This window comes from Suricata suricatta, chromosome 8 (genome assembly GCF_006229205.1).
Source record: "Suricata suricatta isolate VVHF042 chromosome 8, meerkat_22Aug2017_6uvM2_HiC, whole genome shotgun sequence".
NCBI classification, from domain to species: Eukaryota; Metazoa; Chordata; class Mammalia; order Carnivora; family Herpestidae; genus Suricata; species Suricata suricatta.
The window spans coordinates 66,912,077-66,938,782 of record NC_043707.1 but is presented as its reverse complement, the minus strand read 5'-3'; the positions used below and the strand labels follow the sequence as shown (position 1 = coordinate 66,938,782).

Genomic DNA, 26,706 nt, shown 5'->3' with positions numbered 1-26,706 from the left:
TCTAGAAACCTGACTCACGGCCACGGGGTCAACACTGACTGAATGAATGTTTGAATGTCGCCGGGCTCATTTCTGCGACTAAAGTCGTAAACAACCAGCAATTGCAGTTTTTGTTTGCTTTAACGAAGTAGGGTACGCAACAAAAGGAAGTTAAAAGCAGGGGGTCAGGAAAGTGACCATCTTTTACTCATAGTGTGCCCACTGTCTTGTGTGGCCACGGTATGTCAGGATGTGTCAGTACTCCTAGAACCTAAGACTTTTCTGTCTCTGAGTTATCTTTCCTGAAAATTGTGCCGGATCCTTAACCTGACGGTTCACTAGTTTTTAGCGTAGAATCATTCCCGGGCTTTATTTCTGTAACCGCTCTTCCAACCAACCATCGCCTACGCGGGGAGGAAAAAAAAAAAAAAAAACCCAGCCCTATCGCGCAAGCGCCCAATACCTGACGCCGCGGAACCGAGAGCTATACAGTGCGCATGAGCGACTAGAAGCAGCTAGGCGGGAAGTGTTGCGCAGGCGCGTTTGGCAGAGTCGCTAGGTGGGGAGCTCTTGGAGGCGGCGACCCAGGCAGCTGGGGAGCCACAGGAGTCGTATTCCCTTAAACTGTGAGTTTCCGAAGGTTTGTTCCGTGGCGCGGGATTCTGAGGGATTAGAAACGAATTCTGGATCGTGACTTTGGTCTGGTCGCAGCGCAGTAACCCCCACCTCCCCACCTCGGATCCTGCCGATCCACGGCGGGAAAGTCGTGCGCTTGCGCACTAAGCATCCCGTTCGGTCTCGGGTCTGAGAGAAGGGTCCTTCCCCGCTGAGCTCGCGGCGGGTGCTCCCAGAAGGATCCCATACGTTCTGCCTTCTCTTTCTCCGCCCGCCGCCGGTGGTCAGTATCGGCTCAGTTCTCCATCAACTTGCATGGAGCCCTGAACGAATCTCCTGGCGCTTCTTTTCAGTCATCATTCCTCCTTCATTCCTCTCTCAGGTCAAACCGCTCTCCCCAGTAGGCCTAGTGCACCCGCCCCTGCTCCCCTATTCTCCAGCTGGCTTGTGCCCCGGCGCGCTGCCGCCCCAGTTCCCACCACCAGCCTTGCCTCCGCCGCCGGCCATCGAGGCGGCTCCCCCGACCAGGACATTTCCCCGTCTCCCCTCCCCCCGCCCATGTTGCTGTAAGGTGGAAGGGAAGCAAATGTAATCCTTAGAAATTACACAGAGTTTTACCCCTTTTGGGGATTTCGAGATATGGTGAGCTTTTAAATGTCTGACCCAATGGGGACTGGCGGTTTTTTAGTGCTTGGTTCAGTGAGTGAGTGAAACTTCTCATCTTCTCCAGTATTCTAGTTTTCACAGCTCCTTTGCTCCCACGGTGGACATGACCCCTTAGCTGCGTTTTGCATCCCAGTTGTTTTGTGATGGAGGCATCTTTGGGGATTCAGACGGATGAACCAATGGCTTTTTCTCCCCAGCGTGACCAGGTGCAGGCGGATGGCTCATTAAAAAAGCATGAGCAGAATTTTAAACTACCAGGTATGTGTTTACTTCCATGGATGTGCAGGCAGCAATTCTGTGATTTTGGTTATTTTTTTAAAAAGGAGCTTCCTGAATGGTAGAGAGAGTTGTATGTTTACGTGGAGTGGTTTACAAATCTGTAAGGCTTCCTGAAGTCTAGATTTAGGATTGCATTGCATTTGAGAAGGATTGTAATTCATCCTTGTCATTTTAGAGATGAAGTTGCTAGGGTCTCAATATTGGTGGTTATCCAAGAACAGTTTGTTGATACTTCCTCTTCCGCCTCTATGTTCTTATCTTTCCTCACTATATTGTATTAAACTTGGATTTCGAAGTTAACAATGGAGGAATTTTCACTTAAAGTCTTGAAAAGCAGAATTCACCAACAAAAATAAATAATGAAATGTGTGTAGCAGTACTAAAGCATTGTATCTCCGTGTACATCTCAGTGTTGTTTGACCCTAATCCAGACCCTGAAGTGAGGAGAGTGTCAAGCAATACCTGATCTTGTACACTAAAATGTGGGTGCCTTCATTCCTGCTTTAGCAGTGGCTGGGACATAATAGGCATTTAATAAATATTTGGGTTAAAAAATTTTTTAATGTTTTTTTTTTAAAGAGAGCGCGCATGCGCACGCTTGAGAGCGAGCAGAGCAGGGGAGGGGCAGAGAGAGAGAGAGGGAGGGGGAGGGGGAGGGGGAGAGAGGGAGAGAGGGGGAGACACAGAATCTGAAGCAGGCTCCAGGCTCTCAGCCGGCAGCACAGAGCCTGACGCCAGGCTCCAGCTCTCAGACCACAAGATCATGACCTAAGCCAAAGTCAGACACTTAACTGACTGAGCCACCCAGGTGCCCCATAATAAATAATTGCTAAATAGAGGAGTTCTAGGTGACCATTTTCTTTTATTAAAAGGTAGCTAAATCTTCCTTTCCATTTTTGTTTTAGGCATGTTTAGTGCTTCTCCAGAAGATATACCAGTTTTGACCTCCTATCCATGAAATATATTTATCCCCTACAAAATAGACTTTAACAACACTCTAAAAAAATGATACCACATGCTTTTGCTTTCTAAAACTAAACTCTTGTTTGGTATCACAATGAGTACCCTTTCTGATGTCCCTTTTTGTGGTGATGAAAGCCACTATTCCAGTTGCCTATGCTTAAAAACTTTAGAGTTGTCTTCTACTTAGTGATGTAATATTTGTTCTTCATATGCAATTGCCCAACTTTATCTTACTTCTTTTTTAATATGTATGTCATTGCTGCTTCTTATTCCCACTTCGACCACAGTGATCCATTCTTTCACACCATGCTGCGAATTACAATGAAATTTCTTACCTAAACTGCCGGCTTCCACTTCTTTTCCATCCTCCAGTTCACCTGGTACACTGCTACTAGAATCATCTTAAAATGCCACTTTATCCAGTTTCTTGGTTGCTGTCCCTCTTACATTTTTCCTGTTCTTCACAATTCAGCTTTCTCCTGTGTCACTGGACCCATAATACAATAACAACGATCCTTGTGTTATAGTTCTTGTATCTTTGAGCACTCTGTGTATTTTGTCTTTTCAGTTATACTGTAAGCTCCTTGAAGGCAGTATCTCATATACCTCGTGGTGTATCTTGTGCTTTAGGCAGAGTGTATGAAGAGATGAATCCGACTTGGCTCTAGCATTATGTTCACCTGAAAGCTACTATCCTAATATTCTTCTGAAAATCTGGGAAATAGTAAAGTGAATTGTATTCTAAATTTCTAAAGTTTTGTGACTTTAGTGTAACAGAACATTGAACCTTATAAGCAGTACCTTTAATAACTCATAAAACATGCTGAAATTTTATTCGTACTTTAAAAAAATATATTACTCTGAATAAAAGCTAAAGTTATATAAAAACAACTTCAGTAAGGAGTAAAGCTGATGATATCCAGGCCCATAACTGTCTCATGAGCTAATATGATTTACTTTCCCATGATGGAATAACTTTTGAATGGTAGGACCTTTTTGTATATCTTTGTATTCCCAGAACCTAATAGTATCCAGCACAGAGTAGGTGCTTGAAAATAAGTGAATGAATGATTTAATGCAAGGATATAAAGCAAAATATATAGTGTAATGGATGAATAACATGGGCCTTTGGTTTAGGATATTTGTCAGCTTTTGTAGCTTTTTTTGATAAAAATTATACATGATTGTTGAAGAAAATTTAGACAGTGAGAAAACTCAAATAAGGAAATAACATCCAAATCTTATACAAAATTATACAAATATTGCCACTGTTGGCCTTTTGTTACAGTCCTTTAATCATCCTGTGCATACCAAGATACATTTAAAACAAACAAACAAAAAACACAACTAAATTAGGATCGTAACCAATTTATTTCTAATCTTTATTTTTTACTTAGCAATATGTAACTTGAACATTTCTTATGTAATTAAATAATCTACAGCTTGGTTTAAGTTGACTGCCTAATGTTTCATTGCATAGTATGCTACCATACTATTGGTATGGTAATTTAATTACTCTTTTTATTGAACCTTTAGACTGTTTTCCATTTTCTCCTATTAAGAAAAATGCTGCAGTGAACAAAATACTGGGCATAATATTGTATCCAGTGTTTTTTCTGTATTGTTGAACTATACTGTAAGTTGTGCTTTTGGTGTCTTATGTGGATGCTCTTAGCTCTTGCAACTAAAATGAGTTATAGGTGCTATATGATTTATGTGGGACAGATCCAGTTTATGCCTATTGTCACACTATAATTATTATTAGTGCCTCCTTTCCCTCCCAAGATGGCCTCAGTTTAGGCTGAATTATATGATCTTCCTAGCTTAAGAGATCCAAGTCAGACAGTACATGAAACTTCAGAATAAGCATCACCTATATTCCTAGAGTTCGTTGGCTTTTATATGAAGCAAGCTGTGAAACTATTACTGGGTTTGAGCAAAATAGTGACATGGTGACTTAGCTTTCTCAGGATCACTCTGGCTACTGTGTCATGAATAGACAATATAGGCCCGAAATGATGAAAGCTGGGAGCACAGTTAAGGGGGCTCTTGCTGTATTAAAGCCACTTGGATATATATTATGTAGCAGGAAAAATATTTTTGCTTAAAATTTCAAAATAGAAGCCTAGACCTTCTTGTGTAAATTATAGGCATTTAGGGATGCCTGGGTGGTTCTCCTGGTTAAGCGTCCAACTCCGTTTTGGCTCAGGTCATGATATCATGGTTTGTGAGGTTAAGCCCCAAGTTGGACGCTGCGCTGACAGCACAGAACCTGTTTGCGATTCTCTCTCCTCCTCTGCCCCACTCCCACTGGCGTGTGCGCTCTTAAACTTAAAAAAAAAGTATAAGCATGTAAATAATTTTTTGGCTTGTAGACTTTTCAGGGTCTTCCCCCTAATCTTCAAAGTATATATTCATTTGTCTCTGCCTTTAGCAGTATTTTCCGTCGTTTAACATTAATGTTCTCTTCCGCTGTTTACTCTCATCTCCCACTTAAATGATGATTTGCACTCAGTTTGGTTGTCAGAAAGTTTTACTGTTTGAAAATGTCAGAGTTGTTCTGTAGTGACAGGAAACTGATAGAAACATATTTTGAGTTTTGTAAAGAAGGTAAGTACATAGCAAGTTAGTAGTGGTGTGGAAGCACATGGCTTTTGTATTGCAGTAGTTACTTGTTACGTGTATTTCCTCTCTGGTAATTTCTAATAGGTAACCAGCATCTCTACCACTGACTGCCAGCTCCTGCTAATACAAAGGGAAGTTGCAAAACATGGGACTCATAGGAAAATTCATCTAATCTAACCCCTTTGATTTTCAGGTTAGGAAATGAATATTAATGTGGTTTAATGATAGGAGTTGAACCTAGACTTTCTTCTATTTCAGCACCCAATAGTACCTTCTGTGATAATGGAAATCTTTCTATTTTGTCACCTGTAGCTAATACAATTGAGGACATTTTTAATTTTTTTTTATTTTAATTTAAATTTAAGGGGCACCTGGGTGCTTCAGTCAGTTAAACATCTGGCTTCTGCTCAGGTCATGATCTCATGGTTCCCGAGTTTGAGCCCTTCATTGGACTTTCCACTCTCAGTGCAGAGCCTGCTTCATTCAGATCCTTTCTCCCTCTCTTTCTGTCCCTCCCTGCTCACGTATGTGCACGGTCTTTCTCTCCAAAGTAAACATTTAAAATAATAATAATAAAATCTTTTTAAAAATTTAATAGTTAACATGAAACTAGAAGATAGCACAACTCTGTATCATACTACTACAAAGCTTTTAGTATTCTCATATATAAACCCACAACAAAACATCCACACAAACACTTCAATACATTTAGTAATAAAAAGACTACAAACAGGGTTCTTAACATTTCACTGTATATAAACACCATTGCTTTAAAAATTTTTTAAGTTAGTTTGTTTATTTTGAGAGAGAGAGAGCACACATAGGGAAGAAACAGAGAGAGGGAGAGAGAGAAACCCAAGCAGGCTCCTGCACTGTCAGCACAGAGCCCAGTGCAGGGTTTGAACTCATGAACTGCGAGATCATGACCTGAGCTGAAATCAAGAGTCAGATGCTTAACTGACTAAGCCACCCAGGTTCCCCTAAATACCATTGATTTTTAGATACATCATTTTATCTGCTGCTCAGAAATGCTGCCAGTTCTACTATGACATGGTTCTTTATTATCACCTAGAATTTTTTTTACTTTATATTCTTTGAAACAATTCTTTTAGATACAATAAGACAAATAATTGTATATGCCTGATACATAATTAAAAAGGAAAATAAATATTTAACCTCTTTCTTTTGAGTCACTTTTAGTATAGTCACTCATTGACACCCTATTTTCCTCTCATAATATTGTTCTCTATACATTAGTGATGCAGAATTTCTTTGAAGAGTTCATTTGTTTATTATTTGTTTATTACCATTTGTTAATTCCCAGTTATGTGGAGCTGGCCTCCCTACATTTGATTTCTGCTTCACCACCTTTACCACTTCTCCCTACAACTGTTTGCTCTTAAAGGGTTAAATATGAATGCTCTTTTATGATTTCTTGGATTTTCTTCAAGTCACTGATACTGTTCCATAAGTATTGATGCTGGCTGACAATAATTTTAAGTTGCATCCCAATTTTCAGAGTTTTTAAAATTATGTTTCAGAATCAGGGAAATGTAATGTAAAATTGAACATATCATTTTATTACCTTTTCATGGTGCCTTTCCTGTGACACTGGAATTTGAAGCTGGTTGGAATTAACACCTATTAAGAAAGATTATAATGGACTATGGCAAGAATGACTGCTAGAGGCTGGCTTTTCCCCCAGGCTTTGGTTTTGGTTTCTAGAGTGAAGTAGTGTGGTAGTGGATAGTGAGGTAGCTGCTACTATCTTGACTTTTTCACTCTTTTGTAACTTTTAAACTTTTGCTTTTTTTTCCCTACAACTATCTCTGAATGCCCATGATGATAGTAATCATTCATTCATTGAACAAACGTACCAGGCACTGTCCTAACTAGGAGCTGAGTGTGCTGTGGTGAATTATGCACATAGGGAACGGTACTGGTGGACCTTATGTTCTGGGGGGAGGAGGCAAAGAGCAAACAAATAAACAGGATGATTTTATAGTGGACAAGCACTCCAAAGACAATAAACAGGGTAATGTAATGAGAGGAATACTGTTTTAAATAGGATATCAGAGAAGACTGACCTTCGAGCTAGCCACATGAAATAATAGGGGAAAAGATTTCAAGTAGAGGGAAAAGCAGAAGTGCTAAAGAAAAAAAGTTAATAACTACAACAATAATCATCACTATCTTTTATTTAATATTTACTATGTACCAGGCATTGCGTTAAAAGCTTCTCTTATGTATATTATTTCATTTAATCCTCACAGTATCTTAGTGGCATGGGTATATTTATTACCCCTTTTCTGTAGATGGGGAGACTAAGGGTCAAAGCAATAAGCTGAGTGCTCAAGGAAAGTCATACTTAGTCTGGTAAATAATGGGGCCAGGATTTTAATTTAGGCCTCCCATCTCCAAAATAGGTATTCATAATTACTGTTCTAGTATTGCCTCTTATATTGAAACCCACCAAGCTTCTCCAGTTACCCATGAAGTAGATGGGAAAGTAAGTTCTTCCCATATCCTTAGATGGATTGATATAGTGGAAAGAATACTGGACAAGATCTTCTTGGCTTGTTATTTAGTCTCCAGATTTTAATGTTCTTCACCCTCAAATTCATCCTCTACTTGTCATCTTCATGCTTAAAAATTTTCCATGGATTTCAATTGCATTTTTCCCTTTCCCTTCTTCAGCCACATTGAATTTCATTACCTCCCTCACCCACCTCTCCCCTCAAAATAATCCATGCCTTTTTCCTTTTCCATGTCTTTGTATAACATAGTTCCTTCTTTGTAAAATGCTTTTGCCCACTTACTCTACTTGGTGAATACTTCAAAACACAGCTTAATGGTCACCCAGAGCTTGGTGGTACCTTCAGGTGTGTTCATTCCCCTCCCCTTCCTTTTATCCATATGCATTCTTGTATTATTACAGTTAGTGTCTTGTTTTCAGAGCTTTTCATGTTCGACTTTTCCACCAAACTAAGCTCCTAGAGAACAGAGGTTGCACCAAATTTGTTAATTTTTTTAACATATGCATTGCTGAGCATTATAAAAATTTTTATTTATTTGAGAGAATGACTGGGGGAACGGCAGAGAGAGAGGGAGAGAGAGAATCCCAAGCAGGCTCCACAGTGTCAACATTGAGCCCGATCTTGCGATTCGTGGGTTCAATCCCCGCATCAGGCTCTGTGCTGATAGCTAGCTCAGGGCCTGGAGCCTGTTTCAGATTCTGTATCTCCTTCTCTCTCTGACCCTCCCCTGCTTGCGCGATCTCTCTCTCCAAAAAATAAGTAAATAAATAAACATAAAAAAAAAACCACATGTTTGCTAAAAGGACAAATAATTTCACTTTCCTGAATAGGGTTTTCTTATCTGAAAATCAGGATAATTCCTGTTTTTGCCAGTATCCCAGTGCTATTCTGAAAATCTGAAAAGATAATGTATGTGAAAGTGGTTTGAAAATGTCTTAAACCATTATATACACTATTTAGATTATTACTATTATAACTTAAAAAGTAGCTGATGTTTGGCTTAGATGTTGTAATAAAATCCAATGACTCTTAAGTACATAGTTTTATATCCAGTAGTTTATTACATTCGCTATTACTGCCTTTTCTAATTTTAACCATGTGTATTTTTATAAAGAGCTTATATTTATCTTAAAGTAGCAATTTTATCTTACCTGGTCTCAAGGATAAAGGATACTATTGATAATTGGGATTGTTCTTTTTTTAAAAATGTTTTTAACATTCCTGAGAGCTTTGGTAGAATTTCTCTCTACGGATACACTGTGAATACTCAATATATAAAACTTTCCTTATAAGATTTTTTATCTTTGGGGGAAAGAAATAGTTTTCAAGAAGATTACATTGTGTCTTTGTCATGCCATCTAGTGATCACGGCACAAATTGTTTAGTTATTTTTTAAACTTAGCTTCTTTATTGTGTTGTACTCTATGCAGTGACAATTTATCTGTTAGTGTAATTCCGAGTAATAGAAATTTGATGTGTGTGTGCTTCTGAGACTTACCAGTTTTATCTGTTTGTTCAAGAAGTGTGTGTTACAGCAACTTAACAGGGTTTTAATTATTTTTATCATGATTTTAAGGTTTATTGTAGCTATTTTTAAATCACGCTTTAGAGTTTGTTTTATTGAGGTTTTTTAACTTAAAGCATAAAATATACTTTCATTAATATAACTATAAATTTTTTTCTTTGATAGGTGTTAAAAAAGATATTGAGAAGCTTTATGAAGCTGTACCACAGCTTGGTAATCTGTTTAAGATTAAGGACAAAATTGGAGAAGGTAACTTAGAGATTTATTTATTCACAAGATTTTTTCCTCTTATGTTTTCCTTTATATAATCTTGATTTTCATTACTATTTCCTTTTGAAAAGTATATATCCTTTTTAAAAATAAGACCATGGTCATATTACTAATTATGACATCAGGTTTTCTTTTTTCCCCTGGAAAGAATGAAAGAATAAATATTTACAGTAAAATGAATAGTCTTATTTTAATCTTTATTCTGTTATATCATTTAAAGTGTTGATATTCTAATGTATTATAAAGATGCTTATTAAAATGAAAAATTTAAGATTCATTTGGGGGAATTTGATCAAGGAAAGTTCCTCTCATTTTTCTTTCTCCATTATAGTTAGATAGAATGTATGTTGAAACATAGAAATATAAGGTGGCAACATGATGGAAATAAAGTGTAACAATATTTATAAGATGTCAGTATTGACATAACTGTCATTGAGAGAGACTGGCAGTCTTGTTGACTGAATGAAGGGTGAATTTATCAGATGTGAAGTGAATGAGAAGGTAAAAGATAATAGAAGGCTTTGGTGGCTATATTAGGAAATGCCTAAATAGTTAAAAACAAAAAAGCTCCCACTTACTTTATTGTTTGCTTTTCACAATAAAAAGTGTCAGACAAGAAAAGCCTTGGTCATTAGGCAGAAAAATTAGAAGGTGAGATGATTTGGGATATAAGAAGCAGATCTTTACATCTTTACCTTCTTTGAACACTGACTTAGTGTTCAGAAATTTTATTCTGGAAAACACTGGTGTCCTCCTAACAAATTAATAGCTATTCCTGGAGAGGGGAGGCGGGATGGGTGTTCTAAGTCTAAATAAATGTGTAAAATGCAGTTTGTACAGCTCCCTTTTGTTTATCTGTGATATACTTAAAAACATTAGAGCGCTGGAAAATTTTGTAGTAAAGAAATTTGTTTTAACTCAGTATTTCTCAAATTTAACTGACCACCAACTTTATTTAGTTTAATGCTAAATTTAAAAGCCCAGATGGTTTTATAGGGGTCTTTTTTTTACCCCCCGCCCAAGACTATTAACAACTATTAACTGCTTGTAACAGGCCTGTATCCAAGTCTAAAGGAAGTAATTTCAAATGACAGTACTATAGAAAAATACTAGAAAAGATTGTGACCATGGAAATATTTTTTTGCTAACCCAGACAAACAGATTTCCCGTAGAGCTTTGGTAAATCAATACATCCTTTAAAGAATTGAAGACAGTTAAGAACTTATGAAAAATTGAAAGCCATATTTATAGATGTTTTTGCTCTTTTATGTATAATTATCTTTAAATATATTAATGATAGATTAGGATAATTTTATGGGTTCCAAATAGTCATAGGATCGATTTTAGCATTGTTTCATTAACATTTTTAAAAACCAAATGTTGAAAAATTGAATATATTGTTTTACAGGTACTTTTAGCTCTGTTTATTTGGCCACAGCACAGTTACAAGTAGGACCTGAAGAGAAAATAGCTCTGAAACACTTAATTCCAACAAGTCATCCTATAAGAATTGCAGCTGAACTTCAGTGCCTAACAGTGGCTGGGTAGGCATTATCTTTAATTGAACTGGCTGTATATTAAGATTTTTAAGTGGATATCTAACAGGGATGGTTAGATTGTCCATGAATTCAACATATTTTTCAAGCAGGTGTCTGCAATTGGGTAGCTATTTTCCCCCTCTACTGTTGGAATGATTAATTCAATTTATATTTTTGGAGTAGATTATCCTTGAGGCTCAGCTTGACTTCTTTTTCTCTTACCACGTCTTTTTCTAATCTTCCTGCCAAATCAAACGGTGGTCTAGATATTTTTTAATATCCTGTTTCACGTCTCCCCAGCTATCGACAGCCCCATCTCATACTTTATTTTGAACAGCAGAATCATCTGGCATGTCTTTCTCCTTGGTCTCTCTCTTCTAGGTCATTCCTATCAACAAACGTACACGATCTAGTATTTCTTACCCCCTCTACTGCCATCCCTCTTCCACCTGTTGTGTCATTTCTTTACTGCTCTTCCAAGCCAGACTTCTCAGAAATGATCCATACATACTGTTTTCACTTCCATACCTTCACTGCTCTCACTGTGTGTCCACTTTCCTCTTTGCTGAACTGAAACTACTTCGATAAGAGTCCACCGTGACTTCCATCTTGCCAGTTTCTTTTTCCCTTCATATGAGTCTAGGCAGAGTTTAACATAATTGATTTGAACCAATGCCTTTTGACTTCTGTACTGCCACATACTCCTTGTTTTCTTCCTGCTTTATTTGACCTTTCATTTTCAATATCTTTTGACAGTTTTTCCTCTTTTACCTGACATCTAAATGTTGGGAGTTTTTTGGTGCCTTATTCTAGGCTTTCTTGCTCTGGACACTTCCCTGGGTAGTATCCTGTATTTCCGTGTGACTTTAAGTGTATGATAGTGACTCCCATAAGTATACATCTTACCTCAGACCTCTTACCTGTAGATTTTTATATACTCACCTACTGATTGGACATTTCTACTTGAGTGCCTAATAAATATTTAAACCTAATATACTGAGAATTAAATTTGAATACTCCTTTGCCCATAAAACCCCCACAAAAACCCCTGTTACAACAGCCTGTTTTCATCTGCTCATCTCAGCGTCCATCATCAAGTCCTGGCCATTTTACCTCCAAAATATATCTACAAACCCATCCACGTCTTTCTGTTTTCTCAACCACTACCTCAGACCAAACCTAGATTTCTACAATAGCCTGCTTCTTCTCTTCCCCCCTGAACCCCATGGTCAAAGAATAGCCAGAGTAATCTTTGAAATATAAAAATTTATATGTAGGTAATATAAATTGTATACTGTTAGTTCCAGCTCTTAAAATCCTTCAGTGGTTTCCCAGTGTCCTTTGGAAAAAAAAAATCCAACCTTATCTCATGCACTCTTCCTTCCTACCTCCCTCTCTGTGCTCTAGTTTCTTTAGTTCTTCAGATTTGTCTGGAGCTTTCCCATTTCAGGGTCACTATTCATATTGTTCCCTAGGCAGTAATTCCTCTCCCAGTTTTTGCATGCTAATTTTTCTGATCTGAACAAGCCTCAGAGATGGCTTCTGAATTAAACCAGATTCACCTGTTGTCATGCCACCTTTTGATCTCTTTCAAAACCCTCATAATGTCATTTATTGTCTTATTATGTTATTGTTCATTAGATAGTAAACTCTATGAGGGCAGAAATCATGTTAAGTTTAATTTACCTTCCCATCCCTGATATCTAACATACTGCCAAATAACCATGCCCGCTAAATAGTGAATGAATGGATGAGGCTATTTCTTTGTTTCACCCCTGTGTTTATTAGAGAGGACAGAAGGATGAGAAGGCCTCTGTAAGGCATAATTACATATGTTCTACTCCTTTGAATAAAATTGTTCCTTTTTCCATGTTTTAAATATTTTTCTCTACCACTTTTCCTTTCCATGTACTTCAAAAAAAAGTGCATGCTAAAAAAAAAAGTCTTTATCTGATCTTGCTCCCTTTTTTGGTTCCCACACTGGTTTTTCTTCTTTTCTTTGCCAGATATTTTAGGCAGATTGTATGTTCTGCTTCCAGTGTATCCTATTTTTCCCTCCTTAAGTCTTATTTAGACTCTTCCTTTCCACTTACATTGTTCTCTGAAAATTTACCAGTTAATTCCTCTTTGCCAAACTAAAAGCCTTCCCTCAGTTCTTATTCTCTAGGACTTCCATACGGATTACTATTTTCTTTAGAACTCCTCATCTGGGTAACATCGCTTTTGGAGTTTCCTGCCCCTTCTTCCTTATTTTGCCCTCCAACTTGGCAATTTCCCAAGGTTCATTTGCTCCTCTATAGTCATTTTCGCAACTTTAGGTATTACTTCTCCACAAGCACTGACTTCTCACTTCTCACATAACATTTAGTTCTGTATCTAGAACTTTTTATCAAAATGAGTTCTTGGTTTTTGATGCTTCGTTTCCTGATTTCTCCCACATTTTTGGTTGATATCCATGTTGTTCTACTGACTCAAAACCATGGAAATGAACCTTATTCTCCTCATCTTTTATGATGCAATATAGCATAGCAGTTACGAGCGTAAGATCTAGAGCAAACTGTCTGGATTCAGATCATGGCTCCATGACTTACTAGTTTAGTGACTTTGAGGGGAAGTTCCTCAACCTCTCTGTGCCTTAATTTCCTTATTTGTAAAAAAAAAAAAAAAAAAAAAACAAAGCGGGGGGAGGAAATAATAGCACTATCCTCATAGGGCTGTTGTGAGGATTAAGTGAATTCGTTAATAGATGTAATGTGCTTACTTAGATCAAAGCTTGGCAAATATAGTGACTGCTCAATAACTGTTAGCTATTATTTTTTAATTAACTTATTTATTACTATTGCCATTTTATCTGTTACAAAAACTTTTTAATTCATTCTTGTTTTTCATCTTGTCCTTCTCATTCTGTCACTTCCCCAATTAAAACTATAATTATCTCATGTTTGAATTATAGTAACCTCATAAGTGGTGCTATTTTTGTTTTTTAAAAACACTTGTACAAGTCAGTTAAATATGTATACTATCCTACAAGATCGTGGTTTTAAGTAGTTTTCTAGCATTTATGCCTAGCTAAAACTGCATTTTTAAAGAAACTGAGCATAAGGTTTCATTTCATTTGACCTTTCTTTTAAAGTTCATTATGCATTTTTCCACTAGGGGGCAAGACAATGTCATGGGAGTTAAATACTGCTTTAGGAAAAATGACCATGTGGTTATTGCTATGCCATATCTGGAGCATGAGTCCTTTTTGGTAGGTTTTAATACTTACTGAATATTTATTGGCTAAATGTTTAATTGAAAGCAATTTTATGATCTTATTTATATCTTTATTTTAGGACATTTTGAATTCTCTTTCCTTTCAAGAAGTACGGGAATATATGTTTAATCTGTTCAGAGCTCTGAAACGCATTCATCAGTTTGGTATTGTTCACCGTGATGTTAAACCCAGCAATTTTTTATATAATAGGCGCCTAAAAAAGTAAGTATGAAAAGTTACTAGAAAATATTTACATCTGAATGAATTTGTGCTATGGGGTTCAGCTCTGAGATACAGAACATACTGTAATGGCCATGCACAGATTTTTTTATGTTTCTAATTTTCATTGTGGTTGGGGAATGGAAATACAGTGAAACAAAAGGTAAAATTATATTAGTAAAGCAGTATACATTGTTAGCTGCACCATGGTTCTGTGGAAATAACACTTAGCTAAAATAAACTTAAAAAGGGTCTAGGCCTTTTTGACTTTGACATGTCTCTTATTTCTGGACTTCATGAGGGGGTTAGACCACAAGATAGCCAATTTCCTGTTTCAACACTGAAGTTCTGTTTTTATGTATGTTTATATTGTATATGTTTATATACATATGTTTTTTATCCTGATAGAGGCATTGTAAAGTTGAAAATGTAGCTTAAATACTGTTTATTACAGTAGACCCTACCAAGAGTTGTAGGAGGTATAGAACTATAACTAATCTTTTCTTGGATTTTACACTTCTGACTTTTCTTTTTAATTTTCTTTAATTAAATGAACTTTTAAACCTATGACTTTACTTTTTTTTTTTCTCTCTTAAGTTTATTTTTTGAGAGAGAGAGCAAGAGTGGTGGAGGGGCAGAGAGGAGAGGGGGAGAGAGAGAATCCCAAGTGGAATGGAGCCTGATGTGGGGCTCAAACCCACAAACCATGAGATTATGACCTGAGGCAAAGTCAGGAGGCAGGCGCTTAACCAACCTGAGCCACCCAGGCACCCCTAAACCCATGATTTTAATTAATTTTTCCTTTAAACTTGTTAATTAAAAAGTATCTACTGTGACGCTATCTTAACCATCATAAGAGAACAAAGGATTGGGCTTATATCTTGCAGTTCTTGTCTGTTATGTCGGCACAGGCCACTGGAGAGAAGGGACAAAGAATTTGTGTGTGTATGTGGTGTACCATTCCTTAATTTTCAAGCCTAGTTCGCTTTTAAATCATTTCCATTGGCTATAAACTTATTTTTCTTGTCTTTTTTCAAGAATGTTATACATTTTTTAAAATATGTATTTATTGAGGGGGGGGAGGGGCAGAGAGCGAGGGAAAGAGAATCCCAAGCGGCTCCCTGTGGACAGCACAGAGCCCGATGCAGGGCTTTAACTCATGAACCAGGAGATCATGACCTGAGCCTAAATAAAGAGTAGGACACTAAACCGACTGAGCCACCCAGGCACCCCAAGAATGTTATGAGTTCTTAATTGATCCCCTCAAAAGAATTATACTTTTTGTGTAAATATGATTAGAGCATTTTATGATGTTACTAAACTTTAGTTGTTACAAAGAAGTAAAAATGCTTGCTTTTGTTTCTTAGGTATGCCTTGGTAGACTTTGGTTTGGCCCAGGGAACCCATGATACCAAAATAGAGCTTCTCAAACTTGTCCATTCTGAAGCTCAACAGGAGAGTTGTTCACAAAATAAATCCCATGTAATCACAGGAAACAAGATTTCCCTGAGTGGCTCAGCAGCACCTCAGGAGCTGGATCAGCAGCCTACCGTGAAGACCGTGAAGAGGCCCTACACAAATGCACAGAGTCAGACTAAACAAGGAAAGGATGGAAAGGTTCTACCTCTTTTATTTAAGTATTAGTACGGTTTTAGAAATGTACTTCTTTATCCAACAGAGGGAGATGTAATACCAGGATAATACTCGTAATTAAAAACATTTTTTTTTACATTTGTTACATATTCAATTGATTAGATTTCCACTAAGATTTATAATAGATCGTTTTATCATTTCAAAACTGAAATTACATGGTAGATTTATGTCTATAATGTTACATTATGTAACAAAAACAAAATAATTTTTCCCTGCATGTTATAAAGTTCAGATTACTCATCCTTTTTTAAAGAAAACCTTAGTTATAGGGGAAGAACTTTGAAGTGTCTATCTCCATTTTAGCTGCACAGCAAAATATAACATCCATGCAGGTGGTTTTTAAATTTTTTAGTGATCTATATTTGTGGATTATGATAACAGTTATATGGGTGTTAAGAGTTCTGTCTAGACTATTTTCTCCTTTCACAGAAGTGTTTTGGTGCCTGAGAATGACTTGGATGCAGCTGTTTTTGTTTCATGTCACTTAACTCTTTCAAAACTGGCAGAGTACAGCTGGCAGAAAGTGTTACAGATGTAATCCTTATTTTCCTTGTTTTTGTTGGTATTGTAGGAGGGATCTGTAGGCCTTTCTGTCCAGCGCTCTGTTTTTGGAGAAAGAAATTTCAATACACACAGCTCCATTTCACATGAGAGCCCTGCAGTGAAAGTAAGTAATGTAGCTTAATAGTGCAATCATCAGTCAGTACACTGAGGAGAATTCAGGGACTGGTAGGCTAGCGTTTATCATTACTCCGTTTTTAAAAGTAGAGTTTTGCTGTGGCATTGAGCATCTTGTCAACACTTTTATTTTCTCCGGTTTTTTCCTCAACTTTTCTGGTGGAATTTTTCATTTTTGGTTAGCTGAGTTGCTGTTTTCTAAAGGAACATTTAGAACATTAAGGCCTTTTCTCTCATTGGCTAGGAGGTGAGCTTCTAATAACTAACACATTTCTGACGCAGCGTAAAGATGTTTATAAAGTTCACAAAATTGTCATCAATGTTAAATGGTTTTAAAGTGACTTATGATATCCTATAACAGCTAGATAGCATGAGCAACAAATTAAAACTGATTTTAGCCAATGTAATTGTGCAGATTACAGTTCTGAAATGGAGTTAGACACTAGAATGTAACTATATTATACTTTTATAATATATCAGGAAAAGCTCTAATAAAGTTTAAGTCAAATATTTACCAATTGAAGATGATTAGTAAATTTTAATACATTTATTCCACAGGAAAAAACTAAAAAGATTTTAAATATTTTAATAGACAGTTGTTAGCTTATAATCAAACAGCACATTCAGCAGTTTTAAAAGTTATGTTTCTCCTGTTACATTTTGCCGTGCTAGCATTTGAAGGCATAAGGTTAAATATCACCAAAATAGGAAATGTGACTTTTCTTTTACAGCTTATGAAGCAGTCAAAGACTGTGGATGTACTGTCTAGAAAGTTAGCACCAAAAAAGAAGGCTATTCCTACAAAAGTTATGACTGGTGGTGTAATGAGGAAAACTGCCAGTTCTTGCCCAGCTAGCCTGACCTGTGACTGCTATGCAACAGATAAAGTTTGCAGCATTTGCCTTTCAAGGTAATGTGTTTTAATGCTGCTACAAAATCATCAGCGTGCTACTAGACAAGATTAGAAGTTGCATCGGTCTGGTGGGCAGTTGATTTAGTGCAAGGAAGGGAACTACACAGACACTAATATGGAGAGGTACCATGATGAACACCTGATAACTATTGTCATACAGTGTTCATCTGACATGAATTGCTCACTGGAAAACACATTTGCTTTTGTATGCAGGTAATTTTGGGGGACAGGGATAGCTCCTTTGGAACCTTAGAATCACACACTTTACTTGCTGATTTAATCTTTTGTTACCTTATTCCTGCCTGTGTAGAATAATCAGAACCAAATAATAGAGTTTCTCTCACTCCTGCCTCCTACTCTGAGTCCCATAAATCCCTCCCTTTCAAAACTTTGCATGAGCTTTCTTGAGCCTTTCTTGATTAACTTAAGTATATAAGTGAATAAATATATCAGAAATTAATTTTCTAATATCACTCTAAACAGAAATGATATTTTATACCTCTGAGTTCTCTTGCATTTCAATTCTGTTATATTTTGTTTTTTCTGTTATGGTTCTTATCATCTACTACCTCTTTTTACACCTAAAAGTTACCTTAGAAATTTTCTGGAATGAGGCCTGGTAACTTGAGGGGAGGGAGGAGGAGCCCGTAAGAAGCAAAATCCAGGATTTTCATCACACTAGATTGTCATTTGCTTTATAAATAACTTTTATTTATTTAGATAGGAAGGCAGAATTTGTTGTGAAATAGATAAATGTTACTTTTTGGTCTTAAATAATCACACTTCAACATAATAGAAAACTCTTATTTCATCGTCCTAAGGCGACAACAGGCTGCCCCTAGGGCAGGTACACCAGGATTCCGAGCACCAGAGGTGTTGACAAAGTGTCCCAATCAAACCACAGGTATGTTGCACTAGAAATACAGAACCCAATTAAAATTGGTTATCCCAGGTATATTTTATTTTATGACCTCTATGTTTTACTAACATTAAGAGTTTTTCTGCTTTAATAAGTTATATAAGTGGTTCTAACAGTGTGGCAGTCCCATTTTTGAGATAATGCTATTAATGAAAATTTTTACTCCTAGTGTTTTTTGTTTGTTTTTGTATTTGTCTTGTAATAGACTTTTTCCTGTAGATTGCATCTTGCTTATCTATTTACAGGAGTTTTGTTAACATCATGCTTGTGGAAGAAAAATTGCCTTTAGTAGTCTTTGCTAACTTAGACTCACAGCATTTTATCTGTTTGCCCAGTACCCCCAAAAGTCTTCTGTGCTGCACATAAAATTTTGTATTTGATTAAAATTATTTTTGGGGGCGCCTGGGTGGCTTAGTCGGTTAAGCCTCCGACTTCGGCTCAGGTCAGATCTCACGTTCGTGGGTTCGAGCCCCGCGTCAGGCTCTGTGCTGACAGCTAGCTCAGAGCCTGGAGCCTGCTTCCGGTTCTGTGTCTCCTTCTCTTCTACCCCTCCGCCTCTCATGCTCTGTCTCTCTCTGTATCAAAAATAAATAAAACATTAAAAAAATTAAAAAAAAAAGAAAATAAATAAAATTATTTTTGGTTATTGTGAAAATAATACAGTAGAATTAAAAAGTTTTGAAAAAGGAAAAAAAAGTCTGTAATCTGCCAAAGTTGTCATGAAGCCAGTTCCCAGGGAAAATCTTACTGAATAAATGAATCCTGCCATTCCCCTGGATTATGGACTTTAAAGGAACACATTCATCCATTGTGTGTATTCTGTACTTGCTACTGATACCAAAAAAAAAGAAGTTATCTGCTTATACTCTCAAATAATTATAACCTGTTGAACATGGCTATAAATCTCTATATGAGGTATTTAGGGATATCTAACTATTCCTATCTGAAGGGAATATGGAAGAGAGAACCACTGAGAAGAGAAATTGGAGTAGATGGTTGGCAGTGATGCATGAGCAGAGGATCTCAAGAAACAGCATAGTCTAGTCAATAGGACACAATAAGTTTAGTGTTCCTAGAATGTAAGATGGACGTGAAGGAACGGTGAGAAATAAACCTGATCATAGGTAGGCAAGTCAGATCACACGTTAAACAGCTTGGACTGTATACTATAGTTGTTGGGAAGTTATTCAAGGGAAGGAGATGGTAATAATTATGTTTTTTAAGTTTATTTATTTTTTTCTTAATGTTCATTTATTTTTGAGAGAGTGCACAAGTGGGAGGAGGGGCAGAAAGAGGGGGAGACACAGAATTAGAAGCAGGCTCCAGACTCTGAGCTGTCAGGACAGAGCCCATTGTGGGGCTTGAACCCACAAACTGTGAGATCCTTACCTGAGCCAGTCAGACACTTAACCAACGGAGCCACCCAGGCAGCCCTTGTTTACCTATTTTTGAGAGAGAGAGTGTGTGTGTGCATGCACACAAGCAAGGGAGGGGCAGTGAAGGGGAAAGAGAATCCCAAGCAGGCTCCATGCTGTCAGCTCAGCCTGACGTGGGGCTTGATCCCACAAACTGCAAGATCATGACCTACCTGAGCTGATATCAAGAGTCAGATGCTTAACCGACTGAGCCACCCAGATGCCCTGGTAATAATTATGTTATAACTGGATCATTCTGGCAGGTGTGCAGACAGGCTAGGTTTTGGAGAGTGATGGCCTGCTATGGTCCAGGTGAGAAATGATGAAAGCCTGAATGAGGGGACTAGTAATAGGAATGAAAAGAAAGACAAAGGTTGGGAAAGGCAGAACTTGTTGGATAACTAGATGTGGGATTTGGGTGTGGGGTGGTGAAGGAGAAGGCACCCAGGATGTTAATCAGATTTCTACCTTAGGGGACTTGAATGAGTATTAGTAACCAAGGGGGAGAATAAAGAAGTAACTGGTTTACAGGGAAAGATAAGGTGGATTGAGACATAATTGGCTTGAGATATTGGTGGACACCTAGATAGAGATTTCCAACAGAATGAAAGTCAAGCTTAGGGAAGTCTGGGCTGGAAATACAGTTGAATGTCATTAGTATATAAAAGATGGTTGAAGCTGTGAAGTAGACGGGTCAGTCAGAATATACTGGGGAAGAGGTTGGAACTCTGGGGAACCTAAGCCTTAAAAGGTGGGGAAAATGTTGCAGGAACAGGCAAAGCTACAGAGGGAACAAAGAAAGGCAGGTGATACACTGGCCAAGGGAATGGAGAGCAAATAACTTGGTGATACTGGGAGGTCAACAGTTAGGAGAGATGTCCCTAAAAGAAAAATTATTTTTTTAACAGCCTATGCGAGTCTTAATGTTAACTGTCAGAATTCTAGAGATTAAAATTTCTGTGGCAGAACTTAGGATAAGCACTTGGCTGAAAAAAAAAGGTTCTAATGTTCAATACTTTTCTCTAAAATAAGCCACTTTCACTGTGGTGCCTAACTCTTAAGGAACATCCAGATTTTTCCACATAGCTATTTTTGGATTTCTTTTGATCTTACAAAGTACATATCTACTTAGTGTTTTGTAATGATGAAATATCCTTTTAAACTTACCAATGTGTTGCTCAAGAAAGAAAACATTGTATATTGTATGAAGGATGTTAGACGAGGGTTTCTCAATCCTGGTATTACATACACTCTAAGCATCTGAAGAACTTAAAAAATTTTGATGCCTGAGCCGTACTCCACAATTAAATCAGAATCTCTAAGGGATTGGGCCTTAGAGATTGGCCCAGATTGGATCAGAATTTTTTTAAGGCTCAAGAGGATTTGTACAGCAGAGGTCGAGAACTATGGATGTAGCATAGATGTAAATTGACTACTGATGATAAAATTATAGATACGGGATTTTTTTTTAAAGTTTGTTTTCTGTTACAGCAATTGACATGTGGTCTGCAGGTGTCATATTCCTTTCTTTGCTTAGTGGGCGGTATCCATTTTATAAAGCAAGTGATGATTTAACTGCTTTGGCTCAAATTATGACAATTCGTGGATCCAGGGAAACTATCCAAGCAGCTAAAACTTTTGGTAAGCAGTTTTATATTATAGAACAAAAGAAATGCCTTTGATTATTTCCTGTAAATCAAGTTATTAAGGAATTCTCTGTATAAATATATTGTGTTCATAAAATTCTCTGATGTTAAGTAGAAAATTTTTCTGTTGCTCGAAAACTAATTGCATTGTATAAGAAAATCATTTATCAACTTCTCTTCTATATAATCATTTGATCTCAGCAAGCACAAAGTGCTATTTAAATATTTTGACTTTATAATCTTAAAAGAATAAGGAATAAAATCTTAACTCCCTATAGTTATGGTTTGACTTTATTACGTAAATATTTCTAATAGTATGTTTTCGTTTATTTGTTGTATATTAAGTTCTTGGGCTTGCCTTAACTGATACTAGTTTAACAAGTAAACAGTTAATTATGAGACAGAATAATAAGGACTCCATAGGGAAGATAATACAACATGGGTTATTGGGTTCCTTAGGGTTAGGGTAGCAGGGAAGAGAAATGAGCAGAACACTTGCTGATGGAGTATTATTTTTAGCATATATTGGATGTGGGAAGTCATCTCCTTAACTAGAGAAGTTCTTATACTTCTAAGACTTAGTACACTGGGATATGCAGTGTACTTCATGGGGCACCTGAGAATTTTCTCAGCATTGTTCTGGCTAATGACGTTAACTCACATGTTCACCTTGTGTTCATTCTCTATGCACAGTTATAGTTAATATTTTCCAAAGTGGGTGGCTGTGATTGAGTCAGTGTGCTACCACACAATATAGAACAAATCCCTTTGGGACAAAATTTCAAGCAACCCACTTCATAAGTAGCTGGGATGCCTTGTGCCCAACTCCAGGATCAGTAGGTCTTAATCCAGTCCATATCAGAATTATCTAAAGAACTTTAAAAAAATACATATGCCTATCTCACCCGACTCCTTCCTGGAAAATAAGATTCAGGAGAATATGATACATAGGAAGGACCCAGGCTTGTTAGTTTGAAAAAACAAGTGATTTTAACCAAGAACTACTTTTAAGAACCATTGCAAAAATGATTGCCCCTTACTTAGACACCTTTGCTGTGGTCTAATACATCAGAAAAGCTTGGTGTTGGTTATGAAGAACGCTTGGAGGCTTACCAAAAAGTGTGTCTTTAGCCAAGTCAATCCACAACTTGTCAGTTTCTTGTACTTAAAGAAAATTTTTATCAGAGGATAATAGGGTGAAATAATATACATATACAAAGGGGAAATGACCATAAGTGGAAAGCGAGATCAGTAGATACCTTGGAAACTGTATGCTTACGTGAGTATGTTTATTCTCAACTGATAGAGAAAACTTTTCATGTCATTGAATAACTTCATGAGAAGTTTATGAAGTTTATCAGAAAACAAACATCAAAACATTTTTTTGCAGAGCTTAAATTTCCCTTATCTGTAGTGAGTTATAGTGAGGACCAACAGTGGAAGCACAGCATGTGATGCAAAAGCATTCCAGGGCAAGTGTCATGATTGCAGGCCTAGGCTTTTAAAGATTTATCATTGTAATGCTTGATCTCGTATTAGAAAAATAATAATGTCATGTAGTATCTGTCTCGGTTTATTAGTGTGACTTCTGCAGCTGTTTCAGTCAAATCTTACTATAACTTTGGGCTGAATACAGGACTCAAAACTTCATCAGTCACCTTTGTGTTCTTTATGACCCAAAGAAATGACTTGCTTGGGATTAGCAGGGAGAGTACTTGTACTTCCCTGTGTATAAGGTACCTCACTGTCCTCAGCTCCGCCTGGCCCCTGTGGACTGTCATCAAGTACTTGTTATGTCAAATTCAAAAGAAAACCCCTGAGCTAAAACAAATGCCTGAGATTTGGTCTGTAAGAAAATATTTTTGACTAAATGTATCATTTTCCCTGAATAATGAGCCCTCCTTTGATCATGTGAAAAAATTTAAGCATGTTGTATAACTTAGGGAAATATAACACATACTGTTAATTATTTTATGATTTCAGCGTAGCCTATAAATTAATAAACCTGTTTGACTCTTCTCCTCTGCCTGCCTATACTATTGTAGAGAGAATAGGAATGATAAAAGAGATTTAGAGTAAAAAAGGATTGGCACGTTGTGTTCTCAACAAACTTAGTTTTGGTCATTTGTTTTCCTTTGTCTCTTCCCTGTCTGCCACCTCCTCTTCCCTTGTGTCCCTGCCTTAGAACACCCATCCAGTAGTTAGATCAGGACATGGAAAAGTAATTTTATATCATCCAGAGCTAGGTGGTTAACAACCCATACACCCCAGAAATCTGTATGCTGTGCTACTCCATCATTTAGAGCCACATTTCTACTTAGTAAGGAAATATAAGGCAAATACAATACACTCTTGCCTGTTGTGTGCTTAGCGTATTTTTGGCCATATCTGAATAATAATTCTGTCAGGAAATTGTTTCAGAGACATTTATATTTTTAAACACTAAGATCTGGTTTATTAACTCATTCAGAAACATTTACTGGGACTTTATGTAGCCCAGGTAGTATTGTTGAGTCTTTTCTCACAGAACTGAAATTCTAGTGGGGAAGACAAATCTGTCAGACAAATGAGTGGTATGGAGAACAATAGAAGAAAAGGAGAGAAGAGGGCTCAGCTATTTCAAATGAGTCAGTCAAGGACCCACGTATTTGTAAGGACACGAGATTTGAACAGTGACCTGAGAGACTGAATAAAGCTTTTTTGTCCAGTCAAGCAGCCATTAATTGAGAGCCTAGTATCTACTAGACATTGTCTAGGCTTTGAGGATTCAGAAGTAAATAAAATAGTCTCTATCTTCAGAGAGCTCATGGTCTTGTAGGAGAGACAGATCTACATTTAGAAAAAGGCTAACAAAAGTAATAGAAATTTTCACAGGTTTTAATACAAGTTTACAATGTTCAACTCTGTCAGAGTGTCACGCCTCACAGAGGTCATTCTTAAGCTGAGGATCTAAGTTGGAGTATCCCGAGCATGTGGGAGAGCACGGGATCCTAGGCAAAGATAAGAACCATGTCGCACAGAGGAATGTAAAAGCTAGGAAGGGGGCGAGGGGATGGGAGCTGCGGCTGATGAAAGATTACAGAAGAATATGGTGACGCTGAAGAAGTTGACGGTCAAGTGAGTTCCTTACGTAGCTTAGTAAGCCACTGCTTTCTACTTACCACCTCCCACTTTATGATTTGACCTTCAGCTGTATATTAGCGTGTGGTGCCCTATCTCTTACGCAGGGTAAATATATTGAGAAAGCACGCAGTTGGACCCGGATGTTTCCCATGAGAGAGGCTTCTAATGTACTCAAATAATGTACATGTATTTTTTCTTTTTTAGGCAAATCAATATTGTGTAGCAAAGAAATCCCAGCCCAAGACTTGAGAAAACTCTGTGAGAAGCTCAGAGGTATACATTCTAACACCCTCAAATTAACAAGTGATGTGCAACGGCCGGCTGCTCATGACCCAGCATTTTCAGAGAAGACTGACCATAATGTTTCTCACCTTACACAAACACCTGAAGTGCAGCATCCCGGGAATTTGTTGTATAAAGACAGTAATGGCTGTGGGGGTAGTTTGAATACAGATACTACCAGTTTAGAAGGCTGGAATGAGGTACCTGATGAAGCTTATGACCTGCTTGATAAACTTCTAGATCTAAATCCGGCCTCAAGAATAACAGCTGAAGAGGCTTTGTTACACCCTTTTTTTAAAGATATGAACCTGTGATTATCATTCTTTATTTAATGTTTGCTATTGTATATTGTGAGATGGGGTGAAAGAGAGTCTTTTTATAATAGCCTTAAGTTCTTGATTAGAGACCAGGGCAGGATGAATAATTTATTTTAAAATTTTAGTATTTGCTCTTTGGCAGATTCTGAAATATGGACTAAGAACAGAGATGCCTGGGATAGTTCTCCGGGCTGATTACATGACCTTTGAGTCAGCTGTATCCAAGTAGAATTAGATCTCTAGCTTTCCTAATTACTTGTCACTGCCATATGCAAAGAAAGAAGCTGTTTTAGCCTAGTACACAGAGGTTTGAGGTATAAATCTTAAAATGAATGGATGTGATCAGCAAATGAGTCAAAAGACTTCCTTTATTGATGACTAAGTTATGTGTACTTTTAGAAAAAATCAACCTGGTGTTGGTGCTCTTACCATTCTATAGGTAAAGGAGATCATTTCCTCTTCTAGAGGCATATATTACACCTTTTATGAACACTAAACTAATGAGAAAATAAACTAAGTGGTAATACCACTTGAAATTGAATTTATCCATTTTTTAAATGTATTTTGTTAAAGCATTTTTTGGTGTGCATTGCCATGTTTTTCTTAATGGTTTCCCTCTTGACTTTCCTGCCTTCTCCACTCCACCTAACACATCCACCTTGGAAATAACATGGTGCTTTCCACAAAGTTTCTGGGTGCTTTGTTAAAAACTGCACATGTTTACAGTTGGGAACTCCCTGCATACGCTGGTTGACTGAAGGGAAGCTGCAGGGCCACGGTGAAGACTGACAGTCCAAAATGCTTTTCCTTTTCTCATCATCCTAGGTGTAATTAGGTAGCTGCTAAAAGGAAAAGTGAATACAGCCTTGAGAATATTATTGGAGATTCTTTCCTCTGCATGGAGCCATCAGGATCTCTGTATCCAGTTATAAATAAGTTGCTTTTGCTCAAAGAAGATTGATTACTAGCGTCCTGGGCTGGTTGGGAAGAGAGGTAATGAAGTGGGCAGAGTAGAAGCGGACCAGAGGTGGAGGCTTATGAATGACTACATTCCAAAATGATACCTGTCAGTGACAGCTTAGCAAGACTCTGTGAGAAATAAGTCTGAGTGAGTGGACCTGCTGAGAAGTTCCCCATTTAGCAAGGCTAGAGCATAGAAACAGCTTATGGATACAGAACATAACGTTTTGTTACATTGTACATTCGTGTCAGTGTGTCTACCTACTCTGGTAAGTACGGCTTATGTGTAGCCATTACCACTGATGTGCTCTTCTCATACTATAATCTT

General features: G+C 37.3%; 1 protein-coding gene across 4 annotated transcripts; it reads left to right on the top strand.

The window, feature by feature from the left end:
- The first annotated feature begins 511 nt into the window (after nucleotides 1-511).
- On the top strand, nucleotides 512-25,993 carry CDC7 (cell division cycle 7). 4 transcript variants are annotated; one of them, XM_029949199.1, is made up of 12 exons: nucleotides 512-605; nucleotides 1,325-1,518; nucleotides 9,355-9,438; nucleotides 10,868-11,003; nucleotides 14,154-14,247; nucleotides 14,333-14,475; nucleotides 15,840-16,089; nucleotides 16,697-16,792; nucleotides 17,535-17,713; nucleotides 18,538-18,620; nucleotides 21,542-21,691; nucleotides 25,024-25,993. In XM_029949199.1, exons 2-12 carry the CDS (start codon nucleotides 1,404-1,406, stop codon nucleotides 25,413-25,415), a joined length of 1,722 nt encoding a protein of 573 aa, XP_029805059.1. In that variant the 5' UTR covers nucleotides 512-605; nucleotides 1,325-1,403; the 3' UTR covers nucleotides 25,416-25,993. The 4 variants fall into 4 exon arrangements, with proteins under 4 accessions (XP_029805059.1, XP_029805062.1, XP_029805060.1 ...); XM_029949200.1 differs by having other exon boundaries at nucleotides 523-619; XM_029949201.1 differs by lacking the exon at nucleotides 512-605 and adding an exon at nucleotides 652-877.
- The last annotated feature ends 713 nt before the right edge of the window (nucleotides 25,994-26,706 follow it).